The 27,791-nt window shown below is 51.1% G+C and overlaps 1 protein-coding gene and 1 long non-coding RNA gene across 4 annotated transcripts; both read left to right on the plus strand.

Annotated features, from left to right (window-relative positions):
* The first annotated feature begins 157 nt into the window (after positions 1-157).
* Positions 158-27,013, plus strand: URB2 (URB2 ribosome biogenesis homolog). Of its 3 annotated transcripts, XM_004281587.4 has the most exons (10): positions 164-432; positions 2,239-2,377; positions 3,727-3,903; positions 5,618-8,924; positions 13,429-13,589; positions 15,180-15,290; positions 17,083-17,325; positions 19,936-20,023; positions 21,736-21,875; positions 25,979-27,013. In XM_004281587.4, the coding sequence occupies exons 2-10, from the start codon at positions 2,252-2,254 to the stop codon at positions 26,174-26,176; spliced, it is 4,551 nt and encodes a 1,516-aa protein (XP_004281635.1). In that variant the 5' UTR covers positions 164-432; positions 2,239-2,251; the 3' UTR covers positions 26,177-27,013. The 3 variants fall into 3 exon arrangements, with proteins under 3 accessions (XP_033264787.2, XP_004281635.1, XP_033264788.2); XM_033408896.2 differs by lacking the exons at positions 13,429-13,589; positions 15,180-15,290; positions 17,083-17,325; ... (1 more) ...; positions 21,736-21,875; positions 25,979-27,013 and having other exon boundaries at positions 158-365; positions 5,618-10,180; XM_033408897.2 differs by lacking the exons at positions 164-432; positions 13,429-13,589; positions 15,180-15,290; ... (2 more) ...; positions 21,736-21,875; positions 25,979-27,013 and adding an exon at positions 452-904 and having other exon boundaries at positions 5,618-10,180.
* Positions 10,279-13,133, plus strand: LOC117197335 (uncharacterized). Its single transcript, XR_007471472.1, has 3 exons — positions 10,279-11,603; positions 12,289-12,328; positions 13,113-13,133. It is a non-coding gene; the product is annotated as an uncharacterized LOC117197335 (long non-coding RNA).
* Positions 27,014-27,791: the final 778 nt, after the last annotated feature.

Here is a 27,791-nt window from a genome sequence, read left to right on the forward strand (position 1 = left end):
AGCCGCCGCGGGCTGGGCCGGGCCGCTCGGGCCTCGACGCGCGACCGTCTCCGCCAATGGGCGCGGCGCCTCGGCGCTCGGCTGGCGATGCCTGGCGTGCGAGCCGTCCCGCCCCACGTTCCTTCCGCCCGGTCCAGCACCGCCCCGCAGCTCCCAGCGCAGCCGGAGTCCGGAGGAAGGAGCGCGATCCCCCACGTGGTGGCCCCGGAGTCGGTCCCGCTGGTGCTGCGGCCGTTCGTCCCTGCGCGGTCCCCATCCGGGGCTGGCCGCCGGGAGAGCTCCCCACCCGGTGACTGCTCTCCGCCCCGCCCGCCGCCCCTCACGGCGGGGTCTGCGTGAGTTCCTCACCTGGGGGCGGCCTGCAGGTGAGCCCCCTCCCAGCCGACCCTCCGCCCCGCCCGCGGTCCTTCCCAGGTGACCAGGTCCCTCCAGGTGAGCTCCCTACCTGGGCATGGCCCTCCCACGCTGGCTTGCTCCTCCGGCGGCCCCTCGCCTCGCTCCTGGCTGCTCGCTTCCTTCTGTTCCGCAGGGTTTAGCGTGGCCGCGCGAGGACGGACGGGGCTTTGCGGTCCGCACCAGGCTTTCCACGCCCGCTCGCAGGGATCGCTGCGGGCACCGAGGGCCCAAGGTTGACAGATCCGGGAGGGTGTATGGGGCGTCTTTGTAGCCAGTTCTGCAGATACTTTTAAAGTACTTTGTAGCTGTCGCCATGGCTGTATAACATTGAATTTAGAAGTTAAATTGTAGCTGTTGAATGGATATTGGACGTTTCGACAAAGAGGAAGACTGACAGCATTTGACTGTTCTAGCCTCTGAAATAGTGAAGGGTACCGTGCTGAACCTGTCTTTCATCCGATGTTCGCTCATTCCCTGTAAAGATCCCTATTGAGAATTAGCTCTGAAGGTAGGTCTATAGGATTTCAGACCCCTTAGATTTTAAAAATCCAGCGATCCAGTTCTCAGGATAGCAAATTGTTTTGGTTTGACAGTATTTAAATTGGAATCACGGGGCTGCGATCTTTTCTCGGTATTTCATTGGCCCTATTTTGTTATTTACGATAATTTTATTTCAGTATTAAGTATCATGAAAAACTTTCTCCCTTGAGGAACTGACTTGTTTACTTTTATGTAATGAAAATGACTTAACCTGATATGTTCTCCCCTTTTTACTTTGGCTTTTAGGAAACTCTAAGCTACATTTACCTCAGTTTTATAGGATTATAGGTGGCTGGTATGTTTGTGTTCCTTCTTTATTCATAATTGTATCCTTCCAGCGTTAATCATGTAACTATATTCTGTAGAGTCTTAGAAGCAGTGTGTGTTGGTAAGTTTATGAAGTTACTGTTGCAGGTGAAAAAACATTCTATCTGTTGGGACTGGGTTTATACTATATTTCTTTTGTATAAGAACATACTATATATTCTTTTGTACTTGTACTATTTCCAAATACTGCTTATTTATCTTTTTTTTTTTAAAGATGATGTTGGGGGGTAGGAGTTTATTAATTAATTAATTATTGCTGTGTTGGGTCTTCGTTTCTGTGCAAGGGCTTTCTCTAGTTGTGGCAAGCGGGGGGCCACTCTTCATCGCGGTGCGCGGGCCTCTCACTATCGCGGCCTCTTTTGTTGCGGAGCACAGGCTCCAGATGCGCAGGCTCAGTAGTTGTGGCTCACGGGCCTAGTTGCTCCGCAGCATGTGGGATCCTCCCAGACCAGGACTCGAACCCGTGTCCCCTGCATTAGCTGGCAGATTCTCAACGACTGCGCCACCAGGGAAGCCCTATTTATCTTTTTAAACTGTTCAGTGGGGTGGGTCCTAGTATATACTCTATAGTATGTATTAGAATATTTTTGCAGAAAAAACTCTTTCAATCTAAAACCATGTGTGAACGAATCTTTTCACAAGTAATTTGAACACTTTGGGTTTTGTTCCATTGAATTCCTGCGCACTGACCTCTGAGGATGTGATGTTTGATCACAGCAGGAATACTTATATGTGTGTGTGTAATCCATCGTCTGTTTGAATTTCCTCCAAGAAACTCATGGACTCAAGCATCTTATGTATAAACTTCTGCCCAACAGTGTTTAATTCATTAGAAAAATATTTTTAAAGGAGTATAAGTTATGTAGACAATAAGGTACATAGTGTTCATTTTCTGCTGCCTATTAAGTTTGACCTTAATATTCTGGTCCTTTATATTAAAAAAATATAAATTTTTTCCATTGCTTTAAATTGTAGGTAAAGCACAGCAATGGCCGCTGTTTATTCTGGCATTTCTCTAAAACTTAAAAGCAAGACAACTTCCTGGGAAGATAAACTAAAACTAGCGCACTTTGTCTGGATTTCCCATCAGTGTGTTCTTCCAAATAAAGAACAAGTAAGTTTAATGTGAAAGTTACATTTCTACAACCTAAACTAATGATCACTTATGTAAATTGCATATTGACATTTAGTTAAAATTTAAAAAGATTAAAGGTTGGGGAAGGGAAACATGGTTAGAAAGTTAAAAGTCCTATCAGTGAGATAAAGTAAGTAGTTAGGTATTACATTAACAAAGTTTTTCTGTTACAAAACCTCAACATTTCGTTTATGTTTGGAAACATCTCTTATATTCTGAATTAAATATGTGCATCAGTGAGCAAATTAGGATTTAGGTTACAGAAGTTAAGTTCTGAGTCTGTTGGCAGCTTCATTTGTTTGTAAATCCTAAGTGATGCTCCATAAGCAATTCTTGTTGGTGCTTTGTTAAACGTCTTTGGAACTTGATGAATCGAAGGCTGGAAGTAGGGAAGCTTTAGCATTTATAGTAAACTGAGGGGAAATAGATTAGAAACCGATAGATTAGAAACAGATTAGGAACCAAGAAAGACATAGCTCTTTGTTAACATTTCTCAAGCTTATCTGACTAAGAAAAGCAGTTAATACAATGGAGACACCGGGATGATGAGCTCATGCAGTTAGATACTCATTTGCTAGTATTAAGCAGCACAAAATGTGTCAGGTGGATTACAGCCATTGAAATGATGAGGTCCAGTATGTAGAGCACTAGCAGAGCTAGTCGTTTCTAAATCTGGCTGCACCTGAGAATCATTTTGTCTGTTTGACCTGGCAGCTGTGGCAGGCAATTTCATCAAGGTTTCCACTACCCTTCTCCAGAGAGAGTTTTTTCCTTTTAGCGTTTGTCACTATTCGTGTTGTTATTGACAGTTCTGGTGTCCTGAGCTGAAGCCTCACCACTTTTCCTTGTGTTTATGAATAAGGAAACACGTCACAATAATGGAAACTGTTTATGTCCAGCCCTCCTTTTAATACAGCACTTGTGAATCATTTCATAGAAGACTCTCTGTCTTCTGAACAGGGTAAATAGGTTTCGGGATGAAGCTGCAGTTAACTCGGGAAGCCAGGACACAAACCCTGGTCTTCTGACTCTGCATTTTTGCTTTTGTGTGTCATTCCTTTTGTGGCCATTCTGAGCAATTGTTGTTGTGCTTTTAACTTGTAAAACTTGGAAGCAATTAGTTAGAAGAAACCGGTTTCTCTTGAAACTTTTTATTGGCCCCAGATGAAGACACACTTAGTTTTTTTGATTGATTCTTTAATAATAAATATTTTAAGACACCAAAATGTAATATAATGTTACCAAAGATAAGTTTTAAAGGAGAGTTTTTCCCCCCTGGCAATTGTATTTGGTTATTCGTTTATTTTTAAAGTATATTCCAAATTCAGGTATTACTTGATTGGGCACGACAGTCGTTGGTTGCGTTTTATAAGAAAAAACTTGAACTGACGGAAGACATTGTCGAAAGGCTTTGGATCTATATGGATAACATTCTACATAGCAGAAAATTGCAGAATCTCCTCAAGAATGGAAAGACAATTAACCTTCAGATTTCCCTCCTCAAGGTAATTAACAGTTTCCTGTGTTATCCTATAAGTGTTACACGTATCTCTATTGATTTCCTGTTAATGCTGGAGGCTTATTTGTCTTACGGTTAATGATATGAAGATACAATATCAAAGTAGGGGAGGAGAAAGAAATAATATTTTTAGAGTTATAATAACGACTGATATTTATTGAATGCATATTGTATGCGCTACACCGTGCTAAGCACTTTATATTATGAAAAGCTTAGAACTTTTTCGTAAAGTGGTTAATTACCTTTTTAGTTGGAAAAGGTAGCCAGCAAATGATGCTACTTTATGACTTTTTTTTTCACCTTTCTGCTGGACTGGAGGGAGGTCAAAGGCCAAACTCTGGATGAGAATTTCCTCAAAGGTTTTTGGCTCCGTGATTTTGAAGTCTCAGGTCGGGATTATAAACTTCACTGTCAGTATTGAGTATTTTGAAATACTGTGAGAATAGCCGGTGACAATAAAAAGCACAAATAAGGAGTACTGAGCGTGGGCCAGGTAACCTGCCGAAAGTCACACAGAAAGTAAGTGGCAGAGCTGGGATTTGAACCTCCATCTGTCTGATGGCAAAGCCTGCGCTCTACGCTGCAGCCTCACCCACACGAGCGTGTGCGCAGGAGAAAAGCAGTAGAGGCTGGGAACAGAAGAATTAAATGGTTGATGCCTGATGGTTCATAGACTTTAGTGGTTCTTGAAATTATGCTCTAAATTGTGTCACTTTTTAAAATGATAGACCAGTGGTCACCAAAGTGGGTTATTCTGAATGGTTCTTTGGGAGTGTGGGAAGAAAATCTTACATCTCTATATGTTTTTTAAAAAGTCACTTTAATTTCTATGTATGCTTTATAATTATATAAGATACTAGTGCTATAGTGCATACATATAATTTATAACCTTATCGGGTATAAGTGTGGAAAAAGTTGTATAATCAGAAAAATTTGGAGATCACTGTAGTAAGTGTGCTGGCATTTAAGTATGTGATATCTTTGTTTCGGCTTTTCCAGAGCCAGCAGTTACTCGGATGGAGATAAACACACCTGTGTCCTTGGGCTACTGCTAACTTAACACCTAGGATAAATTTGATTCTCAGATGCCGTAAGGCTGGGAGCAAGTCACTTAGCCTATAAGTGAACTTTGGAACCTGTCTGGCCCTCATAATTTCTGGTGCTTGTGAATTTCAGAATTTTGGAAGCAATAGACTGTGGGTTTTCTGTATGTTAAGTAGTTGCTGGCAGCGTTTACTTTCCTCTTAAGAATGCCTTTTGCTTTGGCTTTTTAAATACAAACAGTATGACTGATTATAAAAATGTGTTTTGGACCACAGGATCATAACCCAAGGCCGCTGTCCATCTACCTGTAGCATCTAAGTTGAATTATAGGTTTAGGATCTAAGAAAAAGTGAAATCTTAGGAGTTTAAGCCTTACAAAACTCTGCTCTTTAAAAAGGGACAGCAAATTTACAAAGGCACTGAGCCCCTTCCCAAGTTTATACTGGTAGCAGATGGATGTGTGTAGGAGTTAAGACAGGTCCTCTGCCTTCCTTTGGTGCGCTAAGGAAATGCCAAGTTCATTTAGATGTGCGAATCTGGGCATTTCTCTCATTCAGATGAGGGCAAGGAGTGAGTTCACTGATTGTGTTGTATTTTTTGTGTGTACGTGTGGGTTTAGGGTCAGTGATGAGTTTTCTTTCTTTCTTAATGGTCAGATCATCAATGAGAGAATGGCCGAGTTTGCTCTCTTGGGATCTCAGAGGAGCATCTGTGTTGTGCTGAGCTGCTGCCAGGGTATCCTCTCGACACCCGCCCTTGCTGTCATCTACACGGCCAGGCAGGAGCTGACGGTCGACCTGCTGAGCCAGCTGTGCTGGTTGGCCTGTAGGCAGCCGGGAGCCGTGATGCCCCAGTTGTTCGAGGTTCTTCACCTGACCCTCGGCCTTTACCTCTCAATTCAGCGGCAGCAGGTCAACCCGAGACGCACCTTTGGGGAGGTGACCACACACTTGCTCCAGCCCTGCCTGGTCCTGAGACACTTACTCTTGGCAGGCACGTGGACCCAGGCTGGCCAGGGCGTGCTGCGGCCGGCGCTAGGCCGGGACATTAGGAGTCAGATTGAGGCCGTGCTTCGAGGTGGAGCTTTTCAGGCCGAGCTGCTCCCTTCCTACAAAGAGGAGCTCTTGGACCAGCAGCAAGGTGACACGAAGATGGGGGCCATGAAGAATATCCTGGCGCCCCTGGGCACCGTGACGGCCAGGCTGGTGGATGCCGGCTACTGTGAACCGTCCCTTCAGGCTGCTGTGGTGGCCAACTCCGTGGCCCTGCTGTACAAGCTCTTTGTAGATTCTTACCTCAAGGAGGGGAACCAGCTGCTCTGCTTCAAGGTGCTCCCTCCGCTGTTCGGTTGCTTAAGGATTTCCCACCTGCGGGAGGAGCAGCTGCAAGCCCTGTCTGCGTCTGACTGGACCGTGGAACTCCTGGCCTTGGAACAGCTGCTAAATTCAGTGGCCAGTAGTACTATCTACAACATTGCCACTGACCGGATTCGGCACGGGGAGACTCAGTTCCGCTTCTACCGCCGTCTGGCCGAGACGCTGCTAAACCACCCACAGGCCCCCGTGCCAGCCTGGTTCCGCTGCCTCAAGGCTTTGCTGTCTCTGAATCATTTGATTCTGGAGCCAGACCTGGACGACCTGTTGGCTTCAGCTTGGATCGACGCAGAAGTCGCAGAGTCGCGGACCCAGAAATCCCAGGAGGCGCTGATCGGTACACTCTTCCAGACGTTCGCCAAGCTCCGGCAGGTGCCCCGGCTGTTCGGGGAGGTGCTGGGCGTGATCTGTCGCCCCGCGGCCGAGGCGCTCAGGCTGCCTGTGCTGTCTGCGGGCCCCGCTGCTGTGCTCCGCGAGTGCCTCCCGGATCTGCCCCCGAGCCAGGTCCTGGACGCCTGGGCCCTCATCCTGGAGAGCTTCCAGTCTCTGGTCCTGCCTGATTTGCAGGGTGACATGGACATGGCCCTGAAGTCGCTGTCACTGAGCTCGCTGCTGCACTGCGTCATGGTCCACGCGCGGAGCCTGGATGGCGACTCGCCCCTGCCCGTGGTCAGGCGCACGCGGCGCACCATGGACGAGACGCTGCGGGGCCTCGTGAAGCCCCTGCTGGACCTCCTCTGCAAGCCCCAGCCCTCGGTGCCCGAGCCCTGGCGACAGAGGGTCGGTGACTCTGCGCTCCTGCTCGCCCACACCTGGGCCCAGGTGGACACTGTGCTGGGCTTGAGCTGCGACCCGTATCGCTCTGAGCCCGGGGCCCTCGCGGGCACCGCCCCGGAGCCCTCGAGCCTCCCCCCGCTGCTCCCGGGCGTGGAGGCCAGGCAGTGGAAGGAGATAGAGGAGTTTGCGGCTCAGTCCGACTCCCTCGGCAGGTACTGCTTGGAGCAGCTCCACCTGCAGAGGATGAAAAACACCTTGCTGCAAGTGAGCGTCCAGTCTGAAGAAGCCCTCCTTGCTCTGAGGCGCGATGCCGCCTACATCCTGGGCTCCGGGAGAGCGAGCCTGACCCGGGGGACGACGGCCTCCTGGGACGGCCAGGTGGGGACAGTGAGTGCGCTCACCTACCCCGTCGCCCACTGGCACTTGGTCGTGTCCAATCTCACGATCTTAGCATCCTATCTTTGTCCAGACGACCTGCGGTACCTGGCCGACATCCTGCTGAGAACTTTGCCAACGAGCAAAGCCCAGGAAGGCCCGGCGGAGGAGGAGCCAGACATCACACTTGAAGAAATATCGAAGGCCGTCCTTCACAGCCCTCTCCTCCCCGAAATGCAGTCCCTCCACTCTGCGCTCTTACTGCGCGTGACGGCGAGCTGCGCTGGCATCCTGTGTGCTGGCGCCCAGGGGGGCCCTGCTCTTCTCCGCCAGCAGCTGCCCTGGCTTTTTGAAGGGGATTATGCGGTCGTGGCTCACGGGGAAAGCAGATTTCCAAAGGTCGGATCGGAAGGTGTAGAGCCAAGGGGAGAAATCGCCCAAAACTTACTCTCCTTGGCCAGGGGTGACTCCCCCGTCCAGCTGGAGGGAGAGCAGCTGGAGAGCATTCTTTGGCTTTTGGAGGTTCTTTCTGCTCTGCAGCTGGACAGCCTCCCGCCCCCCTGCCACGTGCATTGTGTTCTCCTGCTGCTGTCCCTGGCCAGCACCGTGCTGGGCAGTTCTTGCTCCCCCTCGCTGACCCTCAGGTTCTTGATGACGTGCTACCGGCTTCTCGGTTACCTGCAGAGAGGGAAGAGCGCCCAGTCGGTGCTCAGGGTCATGTACGTTAGCGATATCTTTGAGATCACGCTGACCTCCTTGTTCAAAGCCAGTAGGAGGTTTCTTGTGGACATGGACGACCCCTCTTGGCTGGAATTCCTCCAGGTGGTGGGGACGTTCTTAGAACAGCCACTGCAGGTGCTCCTCCAGAGGAAGCTCAGCCCGGAGCTCAATTTTGGGAAAATCCTTGCGTTCCTCTCGAGTTCCCAGCTGCGCCCTGAAGCAGCTCCAGGCACACGGTCGGAAGATCAGACACCTCTGGGCCAGCAGCTCCTTCTGGTGTCCTTAACCAAGCTGTGCCAGGTGCTGGGGCCTTTGGTCAAGGAGCAGGATCAGCACGAGGCCCTGGAAGCACCGCGTGAGCTGTTGCAGGCGGCCGTGGTACAGGCGGGGGCTGTGCTCCAGCTCTGCACTGCCCGCGGGGCCCGGGACTGCCGCCTCCCGCCGCCCATCCTCTCGTCGGTCGCCTCGCTCTTGGAGGCCGATGTGGCCCTGTGCTCTGGGCACGGCGGGACGGACCACGTGCTGCTGCCCCATGCCGCCCTCTACCAGGCTGTCTACTCTCAGATCCTGTCGGAGTTGCCAGATCTAGCAGGAGACACCCCATCTCTCCAGGCAGCTGTGCAGTTTTTGACTCTGTTCTTTTTAGCCCCAGAACTGCACCCCCAGAAGGAGTCTGTGTTTACCTCTGTGTTTCAATCTGTGAGAAAAGTCCTTGCAGGTGAGACGTTTTCTCTTGAGCTAGTTCTGTACCGTAGAGCTTTTGGTGAGAGGTCGCTAAGCGGCAGCCAGGTGAGTTGCTCCCCCTCTCCTTTTTGGAGCAGGTCTCTGCATTTCTGAAGGTACCACACGATGACCTGGGAGAAACTCTCCCTCCCCGGAGTTCGTTTCTGGTGTCTGCCTTCTCTGCACCTGTAAGCAGTTACCTTCACAGGTGTTTTACCTGCTTTTTAGACAGACAGCAGCCTTCTAGGTATATTGTTTTGCACTTCAGTTTTTCACTTATTTTGGAGATTGTTCTAGTTTATAGTTTTGAACCACTCTTCTCTGTTTCAGCCTTTTTCTGTCCTGGCCCCAGAGGTCAACATAGATAGTTTCATCTTTATTCGTAGGCCCTTCAGTATCAGATCTTCAGCGCCATCAGTGGACTTCAGAAAGATAAAATCTGCCAACTTTTCAAAACTCCAAGTGACTTAATTTATAGAGAACCTCATAAAATTCCTTGAGGGCAGGACATCGTCCCGTAGGTCTCAGAGTGGTACCGGGCGTCGTGGGGCTGTGGGTGCTGATTGGACAGAGGCTCAGCCTGTGATGTCATCGCAGTGTTGTAGTCGGATGTCACCCTTGCAGGCCAGCTAATCAGGACTGAAAACCCAGCCGGTGTCTTCATTCTCTCCAGCAAGACAGTCACTACCTGCTGTCCCCGAGGTCAGAGGTTGGCAGGCTAGGGTCCGTCCCTAACTTGAGCTCATCAGGGTGGCACTGTTCCCAGTTGGCGTGGGTCCGTTTTCTTCTTGTTTGGTTGGTACTGAGGTGGAGGCTAGTTAGGGTAGGCCTCTGAGGTGGGGCTGGGGAGTCTGCCAGCCTAGCCCAGCCATCACAGCACACACAGGTGTTCTCTGGGCCCCTGTAGGAAGCAAGGCCGCCTGGGCCAAGGCCAGGGCTGGGGTGCTGTAACCTGAAGGACACTCTGCTGCCCCCCTTTCTGATCTGCCCTGGTTGTGGATTGACTGAAAGGCTTCGGTCTCACGTGTGCTGTCTCACCCTGTCAGCTGCTGTCTTAGGGAATGGTGTCACCTTAGTAACGGGGGCTGAAATTCAGTCCTCTGTTAACACTGGTTAGAGCATTCTAAACGAACGTCCTAAGATATGGCCCCCGGTGGTCCGAAGCTCTGACCCTCCTGCCCCTTCGTTGGACAGCATGCAGTGTTCCCCTTTATCCCTGCGACCCCCTGCAGAACGCAGGGTCCGCCTTTATCCCTGCGACCCCCTGCAGAACGCAGTGTCCGCCTTTATCCCTGCGACCCCCTGCAGAACGCAGGGTCCGCCTTTATCCCTGCGACCCCCTGCAGAACGCAGGGTCCGCCTTTATCCCTGCGACCCCCTGCAGAACGCAGGGTCCGCCTTTATCCCTGCAGTGGAGGTGGCCCCTAAGTCCTGACTGTGTGTCCTTGGACTGCTGGTACCTTTGGCTTTGGGGGCAGAGCCGCGGTCGGGAGTGAGGCCAGCCGCCCCACTGCTTCCCCAGATCGCAGGCCTGAGCACTGCCCCAGGGCCCAGGCCTCAGGCACCTGAGCTGCTAGACTGGGCCTAGAGAAGGGACCAGGGTGGTGGGAGGTCTGGAGCAAAGGCCAAGGGGGGAGTGGCCCAAGGCTTTGGGCTGGGAGAGGGAGGGTTAAGGTGACCACCTGGGTCCTCGGGGGTGATGCAGGTAGGTTTCAGCTCAGAAAAATGAGCATTTTTAAGAAATGCTCTCTGACAGGAGAATCAGCTGCCTCAGTTCAATTATAAGAACCCGTCCGTCTTAAAAACGCTTCATATACGTGTGGAAGGAACTGTGTCCTCTGGCGATGACTGAGCTGTTGATTTTGACTTGTCTAATTTAGTAAACAGACGTTCACACAAGTTACCTGAGTCACAGGGTGAGGAAAGGCTCTGAAATGACCAGAGCGGTGGATTGTGCCGGCAGGCGAGGCCTCCGCCATGGGAGGTGGGTGAAGGGAGGGCGGGTGAGGTGGCAGTGCTGACACTCAGCCTCCCAGGGATGGGAGTCTGCGGTGCCCTTTCTTTGATTTGCCAACTGCAAGAGTTGGTGCTGTTCTACCCATTTCACGGATGAGCAAATTGAGGCCCAGAGAGGTCCTGCATCCAGGATCTTACAGTTTGTGGAACACTTGGACCTAGATGTTCTCTCTCGAAGCCTTGGTCCCGCCCGCCCCCTGTAAGCAAAGACTGGGGCGTAGGAGTGTCTTCTGCAGTGTGGGATAGTCTGCTGGCTGGAACGGGGCTGGAAAGTTACTCTGGAGTCAGATTGTAAAGGGCCTTGAACTCCCTAACCGTGGGCTCTCTGATGAAACCTGGGGACACTGGGTTTACTTCAGAAGGCTGTCCTGCATTAAGTGGGAACAACTGGGTGACTGCAGCGGGCCGTCCCCACAAGCTTGGGGTTCTTTCCATCTCTTCAACATCCCCGTCTGTGTTAAAGCACCACCACACCCCTGTGCCCCTATTGATTTTATAAAAGAATATAAGCAAAGTAGAAAAAGAGTATAAAGAAAGTGCCGGTCACCTGTCTCTCATGGTCCAGAGACAAGCCCTGCTGAACATCGTCTTCCTCCTCATTCTCTCGGGCTTTTCTCCGGGCTGGGTGCAGGGCACAGGTGCCGTGGGCAGGGCACAGGTGCCGCGGGCAGGGCACAGGTGCGTGGGCAGGGCACAGGTGCCGCGGGCAGGGCACAGGTGCCGGGTGCAGGGCACAGGTGCCGTGGGTAGGGCACAGGTGCCAGGTGCAGGGCACAGGTGCCGCGGGCAGGGCACAGGTGCCGCGGGCAAGGCACAGGTGCGTGGGCAGGGCACAGGTGTCGTGGGCAGGGCACAGGTACCGTGGGCAGGGCACATGTGCCGCGGGCAGGGCACCGGTGCCGCGGGCAGGGCACACGTGCCGCGGGCAGGGCACAGGTACCACGGGCAGGGCACAGGTGCCGGGTGCAGGGCACAGGTGCCATGGGCAGGGCACAGGTGCCGGGTGCAGGGCACAGGTGCCGGGTGCAGGGCACAGGTGCCGTGGGCAGGGCACAGGTGCCGGGTGCAGGGCACAGGTGCCGTGGGCAGGGCACAGGTGCCGGGTGCAGGGCACAGGTGCCGCGGGCAGGGCACAGGTGCGTGGGCAGGGCACAGGTGCGTGGGCAGGGCACAGGTGCCGGGTGCAGGGCACAGGTGGCACAGGTACCGCGGGCAGGGCACAGGTACTGTGGGCAGGGCACATGTACCACGGGCAGGGCACCGGTGCTGTGGGCAGGGCACACGTGCCATGGGCAGGGCACAGGTACCGCGGGCAGGGCACAGGTGCCATGGGCAGGACACAGGTGCCGGGTGCAGGGCACAGGTGCCGTGGGCAGGGCACAGGTGCCGGGTGCAGGGCACAGGTGCCGCGGGCAGGGCACAGGTGCGTGGGCAGGGCACAGGTGCGTGGGCAGGGCACAGGTGCCGGGTGCAGGGCACAGGTGGCACAGGTACCGCGGGCAGGGCACAGGTACCGCGGGCAGGGCACAGGTACTGTGGGCAGGGCACATGTACCACGGGCAGGGCACCGGTGCTGTGGGCAGGGCACACGTGCCACGGTCAGGGCACAGGTACCGCGGGCAGGGCACAGGTGCCGGGTGCAGGGCACAGGTACCGCGGCAGGGCACAGGTGCCATGGGCAGGACACAGGTGCCGGGTGTAGGGCACAGGTGCCGGGTGCAGGGCACAGGTGCCATGGGCAGGGTACAGGTGCTGCAGGCAGGGCACAGGTGCTGCAGGCAGGGTACAGGTACTGCAGGCAGACACAGGTGCCGGGTGCAGGGCACAGGTGCCGTGGGCAGGGCACAGGTGCCGGGTGCAGGGCACAGGTGTCATGGGCAGGGTACAAGTGCTGCAGGCAGGGCACAGGTACTGCGGGCAGGGCACAGGTACTGCAGGCAGGGTACAGGTACTGCGGGCAGGCACAGGTGCCGGGTGCAGTGCACAGGTGCCATGGGCAGGGTAGGGGTGCTGCAGGCAGGGCACAGGTGCTGCAGGCAGGGCACAGGTACTGCGGGCAGGGCACAGGTACTGCGGGCAGGGTACAGGTCCTGCAGGAAGGGCACAGGTGCCGGGTGCAGTGCACAGGTGCCGTGGGCAGGGCACAGGTGCCGGGTGCAGGGCACAGGTGCCGTGGGCAGGGCACAGGTGCCGGGTGCAGGGCACAGGTGCCATGGGCAGGGTACAGGTGTTGCAGGCAGGGCACAGGTGCTGCAGGCAGGGTACAGGTACTGCGGGCAGGGCACAGGTACTGCAGGCAGGGCACAGGTGCTATGGGCAGGGCACAGGTGCTGGGTGTGAGGGTTGGTGTCATGCTGTGCATGTTCCCTGCAGTTTTGACCTGCACCATGACCGTTCCTGCGTCCCTGAGATGCTGACTTTTAGCAGCTGTGCACCATTTCACCTGCCCCTTGTCTATCACAGCAGTTTTGTTTTCCTCGCAGATCCTGCGATTCCGGTTCAGGTAGTTGAGGAGATCGAGCCTCATTTGGGAGCCTTGTTCACCCAAATGTTAGAGGTTGGGACGACAGAGGACTTCCGGATGGCCCTGCAGAGTATCCTCCAGGGACTGGACGTCAGTAACACGTGGAGAGCAGATCTGCAGGTGGGTTGCTCCTTTCTCTCTTGCGCGGCAGCACGTAAGTGATATCGGCTTCAACGGGAAAAGTTGCTTGCAATGCGGTGTCAGCGCTGAAACTAAACAAACGTGCGAAGTCAATCCGTCCTTGCATACTGACCCGTAAACAGTTCCATCCACGTCCATTGTGTGAGGCCTCTCACGTCGCACTTCCGCTTTTACTTGGTTTGGCCGCATAGCCTGGGTCCCATTTGAGGCTCTTTCAGGGTGACGAGCTGCCCTTTGGTCCTTAGCCCCCTAGTCTGTTTGGTAGTTGCTAAGGAAGCCCCTCACTCCCACTAGGCCTGTGTGTCTGGGAGGCTCTGCGCGGAGCTGATATGCTCGAGTTTGGTCCCCTGAACGGCCCTGAGTGCCGGCCCGGCCAGAGGCTGTCCCTGCTCGCACAGGCAGAGGAAGGCTGGGAGCTCACTGTCTGGGCCCAGGGTGGCGGCCCAGGCCTTTTGGTTCTGAGCTTTCTCTGCCGTATGAGTGGCTTCTTGATTGCTGGTAATAATTGGCACCCAGGAGCTGGGTTTTGCTTTGGGTGGGAGGAGAGCTGGAGAGAGCAGATTGGGGGCAGCAGGGAGGACTTACATCTCCTCTGTGTGAACACGAGGCCCATCTCTGCTGCCACCCTCCTCCCTCTGGAAGTTTTCACCGTGCGTGTGCAGCACGATGGGTTCAGCTTTGAGAAGGCCTCTGGGCTTCCCTTCAGCAAGCCAGGGGAGCCAAACCATAAACTTCTACGTAAGCCCGTCAGATGGTCAGAGGAGAGTCATGGAGGAGGTGAGGCTGAGCTGAGGTCAGAGGTGGAGAGGCTTTGGGTGGGGCTGGGGGGCGTTGCTATGGAGACAGGGAGGGGATAGTACGTGCACAGCGCAGTGAGCGCAGGTGAGTGCCAGGAGATGGGGGGATGGGGGCGCCAGCCAGCAGACCCTCAGTGGGGAGACACACGGAGCTCGGGCCGGGTGGGGGTGGGTTGTGGTCAGAGGGAGCAAAGGGCAGAAGCCAGGATTTTGTGGTGTGGGCTCTGCAGCGTTAGGGGCAGGAGGAAGGGGCCGATGGATGAAGCGGATGCTGAGAGATGCCCAGCACGGGTCACTGAGTCCCTTCCCCTCCCTTCCCATGGTCGGAAACCGTCACCTGTCATCCCGGCACCTGGTCTACTTGTCGCACGTTGTCCGTGTTTCCTTTCACCCCAGGCACGTGCGGTTCTCGCGGGTGAGTTACAGCGGCCTCCTCTTCCGACGCCACCTTGACGAGACGGGCCTCTGATAAGATCGCGGTGGCCTCCTGTGTTTCACTGTCCTGGCACGTTTACGTGTTCGGTTTAGTGAGACGCTACAGAGAAGGCCCTTCCTTTGCCGCAGTCTGCTCACCTTGTTCATTTCTTCCCGCAGGTGACGTGAAGGGCACCACGCTCAGCACTTGACCCAAGCTGGGTCTCGTCCCTGCCCCAGCACAGGGCTCTAACGGGCTCTGCTTTGTCACAGCACCAGTGACCAGCCTGCTTCCCGAGCTGGGCTTCCCGAGAGAGCTGGTTCCTCCTACTGCTGAGTGTTTTCCCTTGTCCCCTAGGCTGTTTTGTCGGCTGTGACGTTGGTCAAGTTGCTCTTGAACTGCCCGTTTGGTGGCGAGAAGGCCAGTTTGTTCTGGCGTGCGTGCCCACAGATGGTCATGGCTCTAATGGTGAGTACCTCTGGGTTGTGCGTTCCCCTGCCCCTGCCTTTCACGTGCAGACGGGGCGGCGCTTCTGCTTCTGTCACGCTCTGGTTTTATTATGCAGAGTGTGTTTCCGGGGCCGTGTCCTGAAGACGGCTGTAACCACATTGCTTTTCTGTCTGGGTGTCCAGGCAGCACCTCTGTCTGGTTGCACACGTAGTGTCATCAGTAGATGTGATGTGAAGGCCCTTGGGCGTCAGAAAGCATTCGTGGTCCGTAATGGAAGGAACATGGTGCCCACAGGAGGCTTCCATTTAAATTAGGTGACAGGAGAAGGAGTCCCGGGCCTCTCTGTGTCCACACGAAATTCTGTGGGCAGTTTAGTGCATTCATTCGCGTGTAGGAATATGTGTGTTTAATGACGATTCAGTGAGGAAAAAAATGGGTCTAGACTAGGATAGTAATGTTGCAGATAGACGATTGTTAATCCCATGCAGACGTTAAATTTTGGTACATGTGAACATACACAGTAGTCACATGACTTTTTGTTTCATTAGAACAAAAGCCTGGTTCCGGTGGGCGCTGTCTGTGTTGCTGCTCTCAAGAGAGTCTGGTGTCAAAAAAAAAAAGAAAGTGGAGGGGGGGCTTCCCTGGTGGCGCAGTGGTTGAGGGTCCACCTGCCAATGCAGGGGACACAGGTTCGTGCCCCGGTCCGGGAAGATCCCACGTGCCGCGGAGCAGCTGGGCCCGTGAGCCATGGCCACTGAGCCTGCGCGTCCGGAGCCTGTGCTCCGCAACGGGAGAGGCCACAACAGTGAGAGGCCCACGTACCGCAAAGAAAAAAAAAAAAAAAAGTCTGGTGTCAGTATTCCCAGCCTTGGGTTGGGAAGAGCAGTGCCTATTTGACCATCATTATCAACCCTGATTATAGCTTGTGCTACGTGAGAGCATTGCCTTGGGTTAGCATATTCTCAGGGCAAAAGGGTCTAGAGAATAGACATTGCTTTCTTCTCTGATCTTTTGTTTCGTTGCTTTGTTGTTTCCCTGGGAATCTGCATTAGTGGACGAAGCCCATTTGTACTTAGGTGTATGTAGGGGGAACATCAGGAAGAAGCGGGGGAGGGGGGAACAGGGCCCAGGGCAGTGCCTGGTCAGTGTTGGCTGAGCGCATAGTAGGGCCACGTGGATATAAACACCAGGCTAGGCGTTTAGGTCACTCTAAAGGGGATAGCACAGCGTCAGCGCAGCCAGGGCACCCAGGAAAGATGATCACTGTGAGAGGTTCCAGACGGCCTCAGCTGGGGTGCTGTTTACAGCTGGCCGTGTGAGGAGGGCTGTCACAGGTGGGCTCGCCCAGGGTACCCAGGTAAGACTTCGGGCCACCCCTCAACTTCAGTCTCTGCTCTTTATTCTTTAGAACAATAATTGACTGTCTTGAACTAGAGCTGTCCTTTATGAAATGTAACAGATGGAGTTGAATTATAGACATTTTAGAACCAAGGATCTTTTTGGGAGAATATTGTTATGTGTGTGATGTGAAGTTTTTTTATTCTGAGAGAGTAGATGAATCAACTCTTCTATGAGAAATTACTCCTCTTCGTGGTTGGCGCATCCGTCAGAGGGTGTGGACCGAGACGGCCACGTCCCTCGTAGGTGCCGCCCAGGGGGTTGAACGCTGGTCTCCTTGTCTCTCTGAACTGCCCAGTGACCACTCGGGTCACTTTGGGGTCTGGATGTTCTTCCCTCGGTCATTTTGGGTTTGGGGCTGTTTCTCTGGAGAATCGCCTTCATCTTCTGTCCCTCGTTCCTCGTCCTGTAGCTGCAGACCCGAGAGGCTTGCCGGGAACAGCCCGTGGCGCCGGCACTGGTCGGGCCCGTCTTGGACGTCCTGGCTGCGCTGCTGAGGCAGGGGGAGGGGGCCATCAGCAACCCGCACCACGTTGGCCTGGCCTTCGGCGTCCTGCTGGCCGTGCCCTTGGACGCCCTGAGGCCCCCCGAGTATGGGCGCATCTTCCCGCGGGTCCACAACGTGCTCTTCTCAATCCTGCAGTGTCACCCGAAGGTGAGGAGGACAGGGCGCCCGCTGGGCAGGGAAACGCATCCTTGAGAAGAGCGGCGGCGTGGGAAGAACAGTGGTTTGCGGAACAAACTTCCGGCTTCGAGTAATTTCTAGGGCCCAGGCGGCTTCTCAAGCACTGAAGTATGTGACCTTCACATCAGGCTGTGTTGGATCTGACACTTCGAACATACCTGTGTCCTGGGTGTTTCTGGAAGCCCATTAGAAAGTATTCTGTTTTTGCAGATCATATATTTAAATGTCACTCACTGGCGTAGATCTCCTCTCGGGTTTATAATTCAGTTGCATGTAGGGAGTGAGCCATCCTGAGTTCCGGTTTTACAGTGTGCTGCTTTTTTTAAATAAAATGAGACTAGGAGCAAACGCCCCGTAGAAGAGATTCCAGTTTAGCCACCATTTATTGAACGTTTGCTGTGTGTCTCCTTTCACCCCTACAGCAAGTCTGTGTAGTCGGTGGCAATCCCATTTCATTGGTAGAGAAACTGACGCTCAGAGCTGCTGAATGATTTGACCAGTGTCACCCAGCTGAGTCTGAATTTTAGCTACAAGACTGGATTTCCTTGGCTGGTGTTCATTTGTGCCTCTGTTCTACGTGGGAAGCGTGGGAACTTATAAATAGGACAGATACACATATACGTAGGCACGTTCAAATATTTTTTAAGTGTTTTGATGTTCTAAGGTTGGAGACCTGCCAGCAGTGCAGTTTTTAAAAAATTTATTCTCTGGTAAACTAAGCATTCCATCCAGTGTCCTCCCCACTTAAGGATCACCTTGGGCCCTGCCTATCTTGTGAGGCTCTTTGTTCTTAGATCTCTGCTGATTCTTAGATTTTTGTGTGACCGTAGAATGTAAATGCAACACCAATCAATTACAAACTGACACCGCAGATCTTGCAAAAGATTCAGGATTTCATGCAGTTGAGGAAAGTGACGTTGGAAAACTGTGTGCATCTCCTGCAAAACCAGTGAGGAATGACCATTGAGCAGAATTAGACCATTTAATGAAAGGAGAGAATTGACAAGGATAATGACACGGTATTGCAGTAAAGAAAGATGTGACTTACGACGGCAGCTCACACTGCCCGCGGGGCAGACTCAGGGGAGCGGGGCCCACGCGTTGGGCCGTGTGGGCGGTGGATGGGGGTTGATACGGGCCCCCGGCTGGAACCGGCTTGGGTAAATGTGCAGGGAGCAGCACAGAGTGAGCCCAGCCAGGGTCCCCGGCAGGGCGATCCGCAGCTGGTGCCATTCTGAGCCCTTGACGTGTTTTAACTTATTTAACCTTCACGGCAGCCTGTTATTATCCTCACTTTGCAAATGAGGAAACAGGCACAGAAAAGGTTCAGTGTTCTGTCCGGGACTGCATATTAAGCCAAGGTGTGAACTCAGATGGGCTGGCCCTGGATTTGTGTGCATTTAATCACTGTGATAGCAGAGGAGGAAGACGGGGCCTGTGGAAATGTGATGACACCCTGCAATTCTTTGGCAGAAATGACCTCTTTCTGAACATGTTGCTGAAGCTGATAACTTGACATAAAGAATGTGTTGTTATGCTCTCCAGACTTTGCTTGGATAAACTGTACCAAAGAAAAGAGTCCCAACTTGACTTGATTCACTCCTCGTTCACCCTGAGCCTTAGAGCAGTGCCGCCCAGTAGAACTTCTTCTGGGCCGGGCGTGTTCCGTATCTGCACCACCCAGCACAGGAACCGTTGGCCACACGTGTCTTGACTACGTAAAATGTGGAATTGTATGACTAGGAACTGAATTTTAACATTAATTAATTAACATTTCAGTGGCCACATGTGGCTCATGGCTGCCTTATTGGACAGTGCATTGCTTTGATCATGATCTCAGGACGGTTGAGTGTAAAACAAGCCTGTTTGGGCTTCCCTGTTGGCGCAGTGGTTGAGAGTCCGCCTGCCGATGCAGGGGACGCGGGTTCGTGCCCGGGTCCGGGAAGATCCCACATGCCACAGAGCGGCTGGGCCCGTGAGCCATGGCCACTGAGCCTGCGCGTCCGGAGCCTGTGCTCCGCAACGGGAGAGGCCACAACAGTGAGAGGCCTGCGTACCGCAAAAAAAAAAAAAAAAAAAAAGAAGCAGCAGCCTGTTTTATAACTTTCAGATCATTTTTCAAGATAAAGTCCCAGCCAGGCCTTTTCATTGCTAAAAAATGAGAAGTTTTGTTTCTCATTTTAAATGGATTTGCTTTATGTAATCTTTTTCTCAAGTGGCAATTATACTTGAATACACTGGCTACTGTACGTTTTGTTATTTATTTCTACCCATTTCCAGAAGGCACCACTAACAGAGTAAAAGACAGATTCAGCAAAGTCTAAACTAGGATTGCTGCATTAGATTCCTAAAGTTATGCAGCATGGAAGCCCCACCCCGAACCATGAAAACGGATGTAAAAGAGTTAAGTAAGTAGGGTGAGCATTTCCCTAGAAAATCCTGGCAAAAAGGAGTTGCCACACTGTTTTGAGTGTCCTGATAGGTAAGGTTAAGAAGGAAATAAATATGAACTCCTTTAAAGTAGATCTTGAAACAAACAGTTGCCTACATATTTTCATAGTCTTTTGTCTATCATTGCAGGTAATGCAGAAAGCCATCCCTTCTTTCTTGAACTGTTTTCATAGACTGGTGTGTTCAGTTATACGCGAAGGGCGGCAGAAAGACAAAGGTAATTCAGAGTAACAGTATCAGATACCGATTTCAAATGTGTTTATTTTACAGGTGTCTCTGGCCACACATGTTACGGAAGATAAAATCACACAGTTGAGTTTACGTAAGAGAAATATTCAGATCATCAAATGAACACGTAAACAATTTAAAAAATTTCAGACTGTGACATTTTTTAACTGTATCCACAGCAGTGAATGCATTTAACATCCCCTAATTGAAATAGTTCTTTTCTGGAGAAAAAAAGTATCTATATTCAGGAAATATTTACTCTCATTTACTGGGGATATAAAAGCATCTACAATTCCATCCTTGCCCTTACAGAGCTCATAGTTTAACGGGGAGATGAAGGAGGAACGGGCAGTGGTGGAGCCAGCTTACTGCTCATCTTATACGGGGGCAGAGTTCCTGCAGCTCACTGTTCCTGCTGCATCTCAGCAAGGTTGTTTTGTTTACCAATGAAGCAAGCTGCCATATGACAATCGCATGAATTATGTGTACAGCTTGTTTTCCAGCCTGGAGGTTTGTTGATTCTTGCTAAATTTCTAATTCGGGGGAGAGTCTCATTATTTAGAAATTTGCATATTATACTGTGCATTCCGAAAGTCAAGTTCATTGACGCCTAACTTATGTGTAACAAACTGCATCTGTTTACAGTATATACTTTAATGAGTTTTTTTGTGTGTGTGTGTGGTACACGGGCTTCTCACTGCTGTGGCCTCTCCCATTGCGGAGCACAGGCTCCGGACGCGCAGGCTCAGCGGCCATGGCTCACGGGCCCAGCCGCTCCGCGGCATGTGGGATCTTCCCGGACCGGGGCACGAACCCGTGTCCCCTGCATCGGCAGGTGGACTCTCAACCACTGTGCCACCAGGGAAGCCCCTTTAATGAATTTTGATGGGTAAATTCGTGCGGGGAAGCACCACCAACAGTCAAAACACAGAGCATTTGCATCATCCCCGAAAGAGCCCTCTTGGGGTCCAGCCCCAGCCCCAGGGAGCCACTGATGTGTTTTTCATCGCCGTAGGCTTGTTTGCATTTTCTAGAATTTTATAAAAACGGTGTATTACTAGGCTGAGTGAAAACCGGGGAGGTTGCTCTGCTGAGTTGGGGTCCCTCCCCAAGTGCTGTGACAGCCTGGCTGGAGGGGGCCGGGGCGCATGTAACCTGGGTCGCGGGGACACTTCAGGTTGTTAGAATCCCTGGGAGAGGAGTGTGTAAAGGCCTGGGTGATCCTGGCACTTTCGGGTGGGAGGAACTCGGAGTCAGAAGTAAACCTGGGAAGCCAGCAAGAGGTCTAGTAATGGTAGTTGAGTCTCATACCTGTCTATAAAGGGGAAATCCTAGATGATTTCTGAAACTTAACGAGGCAAAGACATAATCAGGCCGTCTTATCTTTAGAATCATATTTTCCTTTCTAAATACAATAGCAATCCTAGATTTCACCCTAAAATCTTGGTTATTCTAGTCTGATCCTTAAAAAACCCATGGACTGTTGAGGATTGTAAGTGCCTTTCCTTTTGTAATATAGATCAATATTTGGACACATCCTGTCTCCCTAATTCTGTCTTCAAATTGAGCCAACAAAAGAGTCTGGGGGAAAAAAAAAAAGGAAGGTTTGAATAATTGGGGCTATGTTGAAAGAGTAAAATTGGAAGAGTTAAAACGCACAGCTTTTGAGTTAATCGGTTTGGAAACTCTTTACTTCTGTAGGAAGCGCAGAGGACCTGCCAGTGGTGCTGGAGTGCGCCCGCCTCGTGGAAAGGATGTACAGCCACATGGCACTGCGGGCCGAGGAGTTCAGGGTGTTTTCCCCCTTTATGGTGGCCCAGTATGTGATGGAGGTGCAGAAGGTAAGCCCACAGTCCTCGGTTGCAGGGTCCCCCAGCTGTGCGGCCAGCGACCCGTGGGGCCTGGCGGTCCTGTGCGGTGGCGGCTGTCCCGCGTGTGCTGCAGCCCCTGCAGGGTCCCTGTGCGGGCTGCACGAAGACGCAGGGCGCTGGCGGTGCCCGGGTCGCGGGGGCTCTCAGCCACTGGTAGGTCTCTCCTTGCTCTGGCACAAACCCTGGGCCTGTTTTGCTCAGTCTCTGGGGTCATGAGGGAGGTGAAATGTTACCCCGTTTCCAAGAGCAGGAGGCAGAAAGAGGGATCCTGGTGTCCCTCAGCAGCAGGGGCTCACGGGGCCGCTCTCCAACGCTCAGGCAGATGGCCTGGGGGAGATCCCGGTAGACTTGTTCAACTGGATTAAACGCTCTGGTCCCAATTAATCTGACTTTTGGCCTTAGTGTTCTGGATAATTCATTCATTCTTCAACAGTGATCTCACTCTGGAGCGTCAGTGTGCTATTTTCACAGTTCCATAAGACCCCGCGTGACCTGTGTAGTAAGTTCGTTACAAGACTTCGTGTGTTACTTGTTTAAATGGAACGTCACACTCTTAAAGTAGTGTGTTCAGGTGTATTATCTGCCTCCTTGTGCAGGTATAGATACACAGTTACATCGTTTATCTTGCTCTCAATAGAATACCCCCCTTTGTAAATCTCGTAAGAATGGTGGCGAGCCACTGGTTAAATGTGTTCCATTAGAAGTGTTGGCGTTTCTCAAGGGAGGGTCGTCTGAATGGGCTTCCTTAGAAGGCCTGGTGTGGCCTCAGCTTGCATCCTGACCCCGCTTCAGGTTGTTTCCACAGCCCCGGCCCCAATCCCTCAGCCAGTGGAGATGGCCGTCACGTGGGCGGACGGTTGGCCGGGTCGGGGGGGGCGGGGTGTGTAGGAACTGGGGCCGCATACAAGGGCCCCTGCAGGTCGTCGTTTGAATGAGATACGGGCTTGGGGTTTGGTTTCCTTGCAATTATTTAACATTTTTATAGAATCTTGTTGTTTCCCAAGCACTCAAGTCATTAATATGTGAGCTTTTGCTGGAATACGAGCTGGCATGATTTTCTTTTTTTAATAAATTTATTTTATTTATTTGTGGCTGGTTGGGTCTTTGTTGCTGTGCACAGGCTTTCTCGAGTTGTGGTGAATGGGGGCTACTCTTCGCTGCAGTGCGTGGGCTTCTCATTGTGGTGGCTTCTCTTGCTGTGGAGCACAGGCTCTAGGTACACGGGCTTCAGTAGTTGTGGCACACAGGCTCAGTAGTTGTGGCGCATGGGCTTAGTTGCTCCACGGCCTGTGGGATCGTCCCAGACCAGGGCTCGAACCCATGTCCCCTGCATTGGCAGGCGGATTCTTAACCACTGCGCCACCAGGGAAGTCGGAGCTGGCATGGTGTTTTGTTTCACTGAAGAACAAAATGAGACACAGCAATATCACTTACCCAAGGGCCAAGAGCGGAGGCTGTGATTTGAACCCTGAAGTCACTGATTATTCTTCTGAGATTGACTTTATGAAAAGTCTCTGGTTTGCCAGCCTCATTATTCGTGTCTAATTTATGCTTATCTGTTATTTTTTAATTTTAATCTTGAAGGCCAAAGGCATTGGGAATTATCTGAGGCTGTTGCGTCCCAGAATCCACTGGCAGGACAGTCTACGTTTTAACTCTTATTTGTTTTTAAAATCGGGAATGAAGGAAGTATTCCATATGTACTAGAGGCTTCTACTGAGAGAGCCATAAATCTTTCTAGACCAGGAAGACATGCTGAAGTTTAATTACAGGCTAGATGGCAAGTTTTTCAGCAGTGGGCGGCGTAGGTAAAGGTCTTTCGGTGGTTGGGGCCGATGACAGTGAGACGGCCTCGGGCAGGAGGGGCAGCTGCTCCTACAGGCCTTGTTCCTTCCACGCAGAGATGTGTCACCCTGGAGACATGTCGGGGAAGTTACGGTCACTTTTATCTTCTCTTTTACCTGTAGATCAGATTTACAACTGTCCCTCTATATCAAATAGCTTAGAGTAAATAGTTTGCACTATTCCCCTGGCCTAAGGTCCTTTTAGGTTAACTTAGAGATGTTTCCATTCGTTGGCCAGCGACCGTAACGTTGTAGAAATTGACTTTTTCCCCCTGTTTTCCAAATAAGCTGTCTAACGTAAAGATGCAAAGGGGTTGTGTTGTCCTGATACTACCGGCCTTGCTGTCCCATTCCCCCCTCCCCATGCTCCGGGCTGTACTTCATAAGGAGACACACCAGCTAAAGGGCTGTGACATTTGGACTCAGATGCCCAGTTCAGACCTCAGTGCTGCCACTGGGGAAATTACTGCGCCTCTTTTTGCCTTTGGAAACGGAATTATTTGTTTAGTTAGTGGTGATTCAGTGAATGAATGAGCAAGCCCTCACCCAGCTAGTGAGGTTAAGGACTTCTGGTTTCAGTTTGTCCGTTTTATTTTTTCTTTCCCTCCCTAATACCTTAGTATGGAATCACAGACAAGCCATTCCTCCTGTGGCCCTTGAATGTTCTTATCATCTATAAAACAGTAAAATTTAATTAAGATGATCATCTGTCAGATGTCTTTTGAGCTACTATGTGAAAATAACCATATCTGTGAACAGCAGCATCGTCTTAGGGGCAGAAACAAATCTCCTCTTTAGGACTCTGTCTCCTGGAGGTTGCCTTGGTGAATCATGCTTCTCCTAGTTAATAAAATGTGTCCTCTCTGGAAGCTGCATGTCTGCAGAGAGGCATGAACTCCTAGGTCATCAGGACACTAAGGAAGAACTGGCCACACGCCAGGCCTGTCAGCCGGAACCCTGCTGCTGCTTTCTGGCTACAGCTGCCACAGTGGGCAGACTCTGCCCTGCCCAGGTCCGGCTGCAGCCTGGGCGGCTCTGGCAGGGTGAGTAGTGCCTGCCGTCCTGGCCTCTGTGTCCACATACCAGCCTGAATCTCTGACCTGCAAGGTTTGTGCCAGTAGCCGATGTAGGCACGCCAGAGCTGGGCTGCCACTCCTCCTGCTGTGGCCCAGATTTTGGTTAACCCAGATTTTTAGGAAGGCTTGCGTCTTTGGACACAGGGACCGATTAAACCATTCTGGGGCAGTTAGGGATTTAGGGCCCATTGTGTTATTGTTGAAAGAAGTAAAAATATCTATGAAGTGGTAATTATAAGTCACGTCTGACACTGAGCCACGTGACGGGATCTATCAGGGATCCGGTTGGAGAGCGTCAGAGCCACTGCCTACCTGCCCTGCTCTGGGGGGAGGTGGCAATGTTGCCGCCCTCATCCCATAGTTAGTAGAGCTTCCAACGTGATTGGCCACGAGGAAGAATATGACACAGTGTTCAGGTGGCTCTTACCATAAGACTTTTTCTTTTCCCATAAGTTTGTTTATTTATTTATTTAGGCTGTGTAGGGTCTTTGTTGCTGCACAGGGGCTTTCTCTAGTTGAGGTGAGCGGGGGCTACTCTTCGTTGCGGTGTGCGGGCTTCTCATTGTGGTGGCTTCTCTTGTTATGGAGTACAGGCTCTAGGCATGTGGGCTTCAGTAGTTGTGGCATGTGGGCTCAGTAGTTGTGGCACATGGGCTCAGTAGTTGTGGCTCATGGGCTCTAGAGTACAGGCTCAGTAGTTGTGGCACACGGGCTTAGTTGCTCTGCAGCATGTGGAATCTTCCTGGACCAGGGCTCGAACTTGTGTCCCCTGCATTGGCAGGCGGGTTCTAAAGCATTGTGCTACCGGGGAAGTCCTACCATAAGATTTTTTAAATCTAAAGATTCAAGTTTTTAAATGCCTCTGGTAAGTGCGGAGGCATCATTCACTGAATAGCAAAGCTACCCTTGTGATTTCGTGATGTTTTACTCCATCTCAGGTTTTTGTTTCCTTGAGTTGGCCTCTGTTTCCCCCAAATATAAACTTAAAAGTTTATGAATAGTCAGTTGTTTCACTTACAAGCAAAATGGCATTTTAAAAGGAATGTCTTTTCTCAAGTTGGTGGCAGAAGCTGGAATCCCTTGTCAGAGCCTCAAGGGTCTGGCACCTGCCTGTTTGCGCTCACAGAGAAGTGAGTGTGTCCCCCTCTCCCAGGTCACCTTGTATCCGGCGGTGAAAGGCCTCCTGCAGGAGGGCATCTACCTCATCCTGGACCTGTGCATTGAGCCCGACATCCAGTTCCTGCGGGCCTCGCTGCAGCCGGGGGTCCGAGACGTCTTTAAGGAGCTGCATAGTGATTACGTGAAGTACCACAAGGCAAAGCACGAGGGAGAGAGAAGATACACCGTCTAAGCTGTGCACGGACGTGCACATGCCATGGCCCCAGGTCCAAGAGAGCTGGAGGAGGCAGGACTTCAGATGCTTGAATTCGTGGCATTGAAACACGTGGAAAATCCTTTGGAGTTTATATAATATGTATTGCATTTTACAGTTATTTTTTCACACTATTTCTTAACACTTTTTTATGCAGTAAGTATTGCAATAGAATCCTGAAAATAGATCCTGAATTCAATAAAATTTGCCAGATCTCCCTTGTGGCCATTCCAAATGTGGTTCTTGTCTCGGTCCAGTGGTTTGGGGTCCCATCTCCCCACTAGGAACTACGTAGAACTTGTTTTTTTCACTTCAGGTACATGGGTGTGTCATGAAGCCCAATTTAAATATCTTTGCCTTCTACGTTCTTCAAGAAACATGGGACGTTTTCTGAAACACCGCTCTTCTGCCCTCCCTCGGAGCGCATCTTCCGATGGAGATGGAGCTGGGCAAGTCAGGACGTGGAGACTTGGCTGGGGATGGCGGCCCCTGCTGTGCGGGTGGCCGCTCGGCGGGAAGGTGCTGGGCCTGGGGCTCTTCCTTCCTGCTTCCACTCTCGGCAGTTTATTTTGGAATTTTATTTTCCTCTTTTTTTAAATTTAATTTAATATTAAGAAATACTCTTGGTTTTTTTTGTATTGCCTAAGCAATATGTTTCAGTGTAGCAACCTCAGAAAATAAAAGGGAAAAAATTTAAAAATAACCCCAGTCTCAGCTGCACAGACAGCCGCCGTCATCTGGGAGGGCCCTGTTTCTGTCCCTTTGCATATATATATGTAGATGAGTATTTAAATAAATGTATATAGAGTTGCCAAATTGGATCATAAGTGCATTTTTTTTGTTTGTTTTAGTTACCCAGCTTTTTTTCCTGTGTAATATTTCAATAACGTCTTGGGGACATACAGATACTAGACACACTGTAATGGCTGCATAGTTGTCTGCTGAGTAGACACAGCTGTTTTATTTAATAAATCCTCGTGGTAGACATCAGATTCTTTACAAATTTCCTTTTACAGATGATGCTTGCAGCCAGCTCTTTCCTGCTATAATTATTTCTATAAGATAAATTCCCATAAGTTGTATTATTTGTCAAAAAATCCTGTCGGTTTTTAAGGATCTATGTAAATATTGCCAATTGCCCTCCAGAAGGTATACAAATTTATCTTCCTTCCAGTGAATCAACTTTAATGTTATTGATTTTCTTTGTTTTAATGCCTCCTTGGTAGGGAAATGTTATTTTGTTTTGAATTTCTCTAATTACTGAGATTTTTCATTTTTTATACTTACCATTTTTATTTCTTATAAAAATTATGTTTATACAGTTATGTTTCTTATGTAATATTAGCCTGTTTCTCAATTGGGATATTTGCTTTTTTCCTTACTCATTATCTTTGTGGAATTTATGTTGGAATTTTCTTGATACCCCTTTTTTAGTCAGTCAAAATACAGACAAATTGTTTGAAGGATCATCCCTAAGCAAAAGGTGTTTGTTTTTTTTTTAATCCTAACTTTTCAAGCACATGTTATTGTAGCAGACAATATAAAATGGATTTTTTGGCAACCTAAGAGAAATACCCCATTTTTCACGCCTCAA

This window comes from Orcinus orca, chromosome 14 (assembly GCF_937001465.1).
Source record: "Orcinus orca chromosome 14, mOrcOrc1.1, whole genome shotgun sequence".
NCBI lineage: Eukaryota > Metazoa > Chordata > Mammalia > Artiodactyla > Delphinidae > Orcinus > Orcinus orca.

Excerpts from the sequence above, each read along its gene's own strand:
- URB2 (XM_004281587.4), top strand. The coding sequence starts at position 2,252 with ATGGCCGCTGTTTATTCTGGCATTTCTCTAAAACTTAAAAGCAAGACA. Across the intron at positions 2,378-3,726 it reads TTCTTCCAAATAAAGAACAA|GTATTACTTGATTGGGCACG; the intron begins GTAAGTTTAATG and ends TTCCAAATTCAG. Across the intron at positions 17,326-19,935 it reads TCCTGCAGTGTCACCCGAAG|GTAATGCAGAAAGCCATCCC; the intron begins GTGAGGAGGACA and ends CTATCATTGCAG.